This window comes from Vombatus ursinus, unplaced genomic scaffold (assembly GCF_900497805.2).
Source record: "Vombatus ursinus unplaced genomic scaffold, bare-nosed wombat genome assembly UNPS02014775.1, whole genome shotgun sequence".
Classification (NCBI taxonomy): Eukaryota; Metazoa; Chordata; class Mammalia; order Diprotodontia; family Vombatidae; genus Vombatus; species Vombatus ursinus.
In genome coordinates this window covers 9,956,423-9,964,678 of record NW_020954553.1, presented here as the reverse complement: position 1 = coordinate 9,964,678, position 8,256 = coordinate 9,956,423, and the positions used below count along the sequence as shown (strand labels likewise).

General features: G+C 46.7%; 1 protein-coding gene across 2 annotated transcripts in view; it reads left to right on the top strand.

Annotated features, from left to right (window-relative positions):
• Window positions 1-6,489, top strand: part of BMP8A (bone morphogenetic protein 8a) — a 46,429-nt gene extending 39,940 nt beyond the window's left edge. For both annotated transcript variants that reach the window (XM_027864633.1, XM_027864632.1), the window contains exons 6-7: window positions 1,932-2,042; window positions 6,137-6,489. In XM_027864633.1, the coding sequence (XP_027720434.1) occupies window positions 1,932-2,042; window positions 6,137-6,286 (261 nt within the window). In that variant the 3' untranslated portion in view covers window positions 6,287-6,489. The remainder of the gene's footprint in view (window positions 1-1,931; window positions 2,043-6,136) is intronic.
• The last annotated feature ends 1,767 nt before the right edge of the window (window positions 6,490-8,256 follow it).

The window sequence follows — 8,256 nt, the reverse complement described above, 5'->3', positions numbered from 1 at the left end:
AGAGGGGGGGAGAGAGAGAGAGAGAGAGAGAGAGAGAGAGAGAGAGAAGGGGAAAAGAGAGAGGATGAGAGAGAAAAGGAGGAAGGAGAAATAGATAAGAGGGGGAGAGAGAGAGACAGAAAGAGAGTGAGAGAGATATGGGGAGAAAGAGAGAGAGAGAGGAGGGGAAAAGAAAGGATGAGAGAGAAAAGGAGGAAGGAGAAATAGACAAGAAGGGGAGAGAAAGAGAGAGAGAATGAGAGATATGGGGGAGAGAAAGAGGAAGAAAGAAATAGAAAGAGGAGAGGGGAAGAGAAAGGGAGAAAGATAAAAAGAGAAGGAGAGAGGCAGAGAGATAAGGGAGATGGAAAGAGACAGAGAGAGATAAGCCAGAGAAAGATAAGGGAGAGAGAGAGAAAGAGAGATTGAGATTGATTTCCTTATCTGGTATGCAATGTCTGCCCCACACTCAGTAGGATGTAAGCTCTTTGAGAGAAGAGACTTATTTTTGTCATAGGATCCTGGATTTGGAGCTGGAGTGAACCTACAGGTCATCAAATCCAACTCATCCTTTTACAGATAAGGAAACCGAGGCCCAGAGGGAATTGCCGTGCCCCAAAGTTCACAGGTAGCCCAAGTGGCAGAGCAGAGCAAGGAGTTGAACCCAGGTCCACTAACTTCAAATCCATTGCTTTTCCCACAGCATTACACTCCAAGTACAGTGCCCAGCATACAGAAGGCACCTATTAAATGCTTTTTGAGTTGCACTGAGTCAAATCCCTCCCCGAACTGGTCTGTGGGATATGACTTCAATTTGATGTCAAAATCTCTTGGCTTCCCAGGCATAGGGCACAATGAGGGCACAAATGTGGAGCCAGGAAAGTCCCAGGAGGAGAGTATTTCCTCACTCTCCATGTTCACGTCATGCCTTCCTTCCACCCACGCAAGCCATTCTGCCTTCCCAGTTCCTGAGAATGGTAGGCCTTTGTACACATCTAGTTATTCCAGTGGGGAGTGAATGAGGACACCTCCTTCTACCTAGCCAGAGAAAAGTTGACATTCAGCTTTGGGACATCCTTCCAAGCCTACCCAACACAAGTAGAAGGATGTCTGTCCACCACAGCCTCACCTTCCTGGGCTTTGACTACCCCTAGTTCTTAGCAGAATCCATTCAATGCCAGCATGCATTTATTAAATACCTGCTGTGTACATATAGAGTACCACAGTAAACTGCCTCAACATCAGTGTTGTTATCAAGGAAAGGTTGTTTGGGGCTGTTTAATGACACAGGGAATTGTTTTAAATTTAAATTCAAGACAACTTTCTTTCAAAGCCTTCAGGATGTAAATCAGCTATGTCTGCCCCTGGAGTTCACCACCACATCCTCTTGCTGGAGGCCTCAGATCCCAGCTGTGAACCAATATGCGGGACTGTGCTCTCAGCTTTTAGAGAAGTCAGTCAATCAACAAGCATGTATTAAGTACCTACCATGTGCCAGACACTATGTTAAACCTGGGGATAGGAGTACAAAGATTAAAACAATCCTTACTCGCAAGCTTATATTCTGATGAAAGAGGAAACAAGTGCATATGAGTATATATGAATATAAGAATAAACACTCACACAGTAGTTAAATCCCAGGTGGTTTAGGGAGGGGATCAGGAAAGGCTCCAAGCAGGAGATGGTGCCTGTGCTATTTCTTGACAGAAGAGAGATTCTGAGAGGCAGAGGGGACGAGAGCACATTCCAGGCTCATGCCAGGCATGTGGCACAACAGAGACGGGAGATAGTGTTATATATTAGGACCAGAGAGGGTAGTTGGCTGGCTCACACAGTGTGAGAGAGAAAATAGCATTCAGTTCCAAGTAGGTGACTTGTTCTGATGTGGTCAGAGTGGGTGGATGGGTGGCTGGGTGGGTGACTGGCTAAATGGAAGTTTTCTCTCTCTCTAGGACTGGGTCATTGCACCTCAAGGGTACTCTGCCTATTACTGTGAGGGGGAGTGTGCCTTCCCACTGGACTCCTGCATGAATGCCACTAACCACGCCATCCTGCAGTCCCTGGTCAGTACCTGCCTTTCTGCTCCCAGTGAGCAGGGCTGCTCTGCAGAAAGGTTTTCTCACTCATTTGGCTTCAAGTCCTGATTCAGGCTAAAATAACATTGCAAATAAGGGAGGAAAGTGGAAGAGAGACAGGCTCACCACAGCAGGGTTACAAGAAATCTTATAGAATTAGTCCAAGTGAATTAGTCCTTTTTACTTAACTGCCTTGGTGTGAGAGTTTCTAAAATGGTCCTCACTGACAGCTTTTTGACTCTGCAAACTCGCTGACTTTAACTGAGTTTTGGTAGATTTTAATAATATATACTAAGCAGCTTGCACTTACAAAGCACTTTACAAGCATTATTTAATTCAGTCCTTACAACCAGCCTTGGGAGGTAGGTAGTGAAAGTATTATTATCCCCATTTTTCAGATGAGGAAACTGAGACTCACAGAGAAGAAGTAATTTTCCTAAGATCACTCGCCTAGGAAAAGGCAGAGCCAGAATTCCTGACCCCAAGTCACCTTCAACCAGGATGACCTGGATCCTATAAGTACTTCTCTGACAACCTTTTTGATGTGGTAGGAAGGAAGGAAGAAAGGAGGGAAGGAAGGAAGGGAAGGGAGGGAGGATGGAAAGGAAAGGAAAGAGAGAAAGAAAGCAAGCAAGAAAGAAAGAGAAAGGCAGAAGGGAGCATTTATTAAGTTTTTGCTCCATGCCAGGCACTCAGGATACAAATATAAGCAAAAAGAGTCCTTGCTTTCAGACAGTTTACATTCTAATAGGTGAAGACTGCATAAAAAGCAGTCGAGAGTAGATGGTGGGAATAAAGCCATCTTGTTTCGTAGCATGAAACAATGTTTCTTTTCCTCATTCTCCTGAGACAAATTAATCTACCACATGTATTTGTGGGGGAAAGGAGAGAGGAGAGTCACTCCAAGCTCACCGAAGATGTCCCAGCAGTGGCTAATCTGAGATGAACACAGAGGCCTGGGGTCGTTTTGGCAGCAATGATTTAGAGCTGGAAAGGACCTTTAAGACCACTGAAAGCAAACCCCTCATTTTACAGATGAGGAAATTGAAGCCCAGACAAGAGATGTGACTTTCCCAGGTTCATATACATTGTGCCCCCATCAGGATTCTGCCTCCTGATTGCAGCATTGATGAGATCGAGTTGTCCAAGGCATCTAGGTGGCGCCATAGTGCATAGAGTGTCCAGGAATACTCATCTTCCTGAGTTCAAATCTGGCCTCAGACACTTACTAAGTGGGTGACGCTGGCCAAGTCACTTAAGCCTGTTTGCCTCAGTTTCCTCATCTGTAAGATGAGCTGGAGAAGGAAATAACAAACCACTCCAGTATCTTTGCCCAGAAAATCCCAAATGGGGTCGCGAAGAGTCAGACATGACTGAAAATGACTGAACTACAACAACAACAAATTGTCTGAGGCCAGAAGAAGGAAGCCGACTCCTCATGCCCTGAGCCAGCCTTACTCTGGACAGGCACCAGCCTCTCAGACCAAGTGGATTTCCCCCTCGTCCCCCATGGGTCTTGGGCAAGCTCAGTGTTTGCAGCAGTCACCCAGCTGGTCCGTCCAGCAGTGGAACTTGCCAGGCCGCTGAGTTAGTGGAATATTCACAGGGTTGAGGCCAGCTCGGAGCAGAGGGAAGGTCATTCCCTCGATAAGAGCTACAGAATCAAATAGCAGACGCCGCCACCAGGCTGACCTGGCGGGGCCCTCGGCCCTAGCTGGAGCAAGGTTACCTCCCCTCACCTGGCCCTTCCCGATGGGACTAGAGCCTGGCGGGTGGTCGAGGGGCAGAGAGCTGCTCAGAGGCCTCAGTCTGGCCACAGGAGGGGCGCCGCCTGCCACTGTAGCCACCACCATGAGAAGGGTTCCAATGTAAACTGCAGCCCAGCCTGCCAGGAGTTTAGAATAAATATTTTCATGAAGGCTGAAAATAATCTACTCATTCAACCAGAGTCTTTTTTTAAGGAAAGCACTGGTTTAGGGTGTAGTGGAAAGATCACTGACTGGACTTACAATCAGGACACCTGAGTTCATGCTTGGGCTGGGCCAGTCGTGACCCACGTGACTTTGGGCAGGGCAATCCCCCTCTCTGAGCCTCAGTCTCTTCTTCTGTGAAATGGGCCTGCGAAGCCCTCTATTGTCTCCCGCTCAGGCTGTGTAAAGATCCAGTGAGATAAATGGATGTAAAAGTTCCTGACCACAAGGGGCCCTGAAGAGTTTGCGGGAATCCCCGTCCTTTAGTGGCCCCTAACTTTCCTTCTTACTGTCATTGAGCACCCAGCACCTAACACTAAGTGCTAGTTCATAGTAGGTGCTTTATAAATGACTTATTGACCTGTTGCCTCTTCCCTTGACTCACTGTGGAGTGTGCAGACAGTCCTGGTATACTTGGCGGCTGCATCAGGGGAGGGCAGGCTCTGTACGGTGCTGGCAGGGCTTTGAGGATGGGCCTAGCGAGGTCAGCTAGGGCCTGACTTGGTTAGCCACCAAGAGGTCAACCTTCTGGTCACCTAGAGGAGGAATTCACTTGCAGTATTTTTTTTTTAAGGCAATTGGGGTTAAGTGACTTCCCCAGGGTCACACAGCTAGTAAGTGTCAAGTGTCTGAGGCCAGATTTGAACTCAGGTCCTGTTGACTCCAAGGCCGGAGCTCTATCCACTGCACCACCTAGCTTCCCCTTATGGGTCTTTTTCAGAATAAAAAAAAAAAGGATCAGGTGATCAGGTTTCAAAAATGTTTTATTGACATCTTTGGTTTAGATCCCTCAGTTCCTAATCTATCCCTCTTAGGCAATCATCCTTTGTGACAATGAATAAGAAAGGGGAGAAAGTAGAGTTCAACAAAATTAACCAACACATCAGTGAAGCCCAGCTGTCTATGCAGAATCTACAGCCCTGGTCCTAAGCTCTGCAAAGGTGGGAATGAAGCAGAACCTTAGACCTCTTTGGGAGGAACTAAGCTTGGTCATTATAATTACGGAGCACAGGCTTTGGAGGCAGAGAACCTGCGTGGGTGGGTTTAGAACCCACCTTTGACACTTACTACCAATGTGACTTCAGGCAAAATGCTTAACTTCTCAAAGCCTCAGTTCCCTCATCTGTAAAATAATTCCCTCCAGCCCTGGATCTACTCTCTTTTGTTGTTGTTCAGTGATGTCTGTCTCCTCTTGACCCTATTTGGGGTTTTCTTGGCGAAGATATGGGGGTGTTTTGCCATTTCCTTCTCCAGCTCATTTTACAGATGAGGAAACTGAGGCAAACAGGGTGAAGCAATTTGCCCAGGGTCACACAGCTAGTTAAGTGTCCAAGGTCAGATTTGAACTCACAGAGATGAGTCTTCCTGACTCCAAGCCTGGAGCTCTGTGAACTATGGCACCACCTCGCTGCCCTTGAATCTACTATCTATTATCCTATTAACAGATAGAAAGTTATCTTCTTTTAAAAAAAAAGTTTCTGATTGAAGAACTGAATTTTGATTTTTTTTTCTTTGTACTTTCCATTGACATGGTTGTACTCTGTGTTTATCTGGTTCTGCTGGTGTTGCTTACTTCACTCTGCATCAGTTCATATAAGTCTTCCGACATTTAAGAAGAATTTTTAAAAAAACCTGAAAACCTCATGCTTACCACAGAGCCAGGGAGACAGTACACACAATGACTAAAACAGTGCAAATAAAGAGAACAAGAAAACAGTGGCCATGAATGCTGTGAAATTACAGGGACTGAGCTTGGCCCCAGAGAAGAGGTATGAGAAGACGCCTCTCCCTGCTCTTTTGCAGAAGTGGAGGTCCACGGGTCTGGAACACTGCATATCACGTACAACTTTTTCAGTGTGTTGATTCATTTTGCTGAGTTTTCTCTCCCTTTCCCCCTTTTGTTTTATCTTTGTTATAACAGATGTGTCTCTGGGAGGGAGAGAGGTTGGGAAATGTAAGCGATATGAAAACAAAAAAGATTTGTTTTGGGGGGTTAACGATGTCCTGCTTCCCTTAATTTCCTCCTTCACTGAATGACCTCTGGCCCTCTGGGAGCACACTGAGCAGCTCCTCCCAGGAAGGCCAAGCTTGCTGAATCCTTTGCCCCCATAGGTGCACCTGATGAAGCCCGACAGTGTCCCCAAGGCCTGCTGTGCTCCCACCAAGCTGAGTGCCACCTCAGTCCTTTATTATGATACCAGCAACAATGTCATTCTGAAGAAACATCGGAACATGGTGGTGAAATCCTGTGGCTGTCACTGAGACCCCTCCAAGGGCTCTGCGGCTCATGGAGAAGCCCTATCACTGGTCTTCAGGCCGGCTATCCAGAGCACCCACATCAGGGAACCTTCTGCCCCTCAATCAATAATACAAACCTCCCTGCTTCCGGATAGATGGATGGCTTTCTGAAGGGGCTGGAAACACTCCAGAAGATTCCTGTTGACTGCAGGCCATTAGCTGTGAAAGCCCAGTAGCATGGGACGGGGGTGGGGGGGTGGGGGGTGGGGGGGGTGGGGGGGTGGGGTGGGGAGTTGCTGGCTGTGGCCTTTTGGGATTCACAAACTCTTGGGTGTGTGGTCTGCACCATAAGTATTTAGCCCCTAGACAGTGAGGACGATTCTTCAGTTGGCAGATCTCCACTGATTTAGCAACCTTAGCTAACTATTAGCACTCCAGAAGCTGCCACTGGACACATGGCGACAGACCACCTCTAGATGCCCAGACAGTCATGCCCCGCTGGTTTCTAGGAGGAGAACGGGGGCTCACAGCAGGATTCACTGTCAGAGAGTCATCTCTCATAGGATCAGAAATCTAGAGCCGAAAGCCCAACCCCCTCATCTTGCGGATGATTTCCTAGATAAGCCATAACAGACCCAATATATGCACCTTATGTAATTAGCACCTTTGATGCAAATAACAATGGCCCCAATTCCTATAGAGAGCATTTTACAGCTTGCAAAAGACCTGTGCTATAGGGAGTGGATCAATTATATCCCCATTTTGCAGATGAGGAAACTGAGGCCCAGGGAAGGAGAGTGATTTCCCAGAGTAACAAAGCAAGGTAAGAGACTGCATCAGGACTTGAGCCGAAGTCTCCTGACTCTCAATCCTATGTTCTTCCCACTATCCCCAAGAGGTTTCCCTAGTTAATGCAGATAAACTAATTGAACTGGTTCATTGTTTTCTAAATATGCACTAACCCTATTTCTTGAAGGCCATTTTTTATTATGCAACTCACTTCAACTGGACAAACATTTATTGAGTACCTACTGTGTGCCAACTGCAGGGGAGGTACAAAGAAACAAAACACACAGTAGGGAAACATTCAGGCTCCCTGGAAGTCTCTCTGGTTATATCAAATGACCATGTTTTTAGCCCTGGGGATACTCAGATCAGACACCAGTAAATGCTTTCAAGTTCAAGGCTCCTAATTTCCATGATGCTCTCAGGAAGTCTAGGGGGCAAGGGCCTCCCCCTGGAAGCTCTGTGGAGGAGTTGGGATTAGGGGCTGGCTCACAAGAGCTCCGTCTCACTACAACCAACCTCCACAGACTGACCAGATGTCTTTGTTGTAATGCAGCTTTGTTCAAAGGTATGTGTTTTCATTTGGATTAGCACATTATCACAAAATTTTCGAGTTGGAGGAACCACAGAGCCAAACTCCTATACACTGTATTTTTAGCAGGTAATCAATACTTCCAGCATTGAGGGAGCAGCCTGTTCCCTTGATGAATTAGTGGACAAGTCTTGGCAAGATAGTAAAACGCTATTTGTATCACAAATCTCTGATCACTCCTTTTAATGTTAGAGCCACATGTAAATAAAAGACAGAGGGGAAGGGACGTGCACGTATGTGTGTGTGGGTCATTTACAAGTCATGGATGACTGTCCTTTCTGACCGTAGAGAAATGGACTGAATGGTCCTCTAAGGAACCAGGAGTTCCCAGCTCCCAGTCTAGCCTGGGAGCAGGAGAAAGAAGGATTCCTTGTGACTCTGATTTTAATCTCCAGAACAAGTTCATTCAGGAACTTCAAACAAAAGGTGATGGGGAAGAACACTTCATTTAGGGATGACTACAGCCATGTGGTGCCCTCTGTTGGTGCCTAGGAGGTAGTGCCGCCTCAGAGATGGACAAACGTGTCCAGATGCCAGCCAGAAAACCACTAAATGATTAGAATTATGAGGATCTTTAGTGCTTGAAAGGACATTGGATGTGATCTAGTCCAATTCT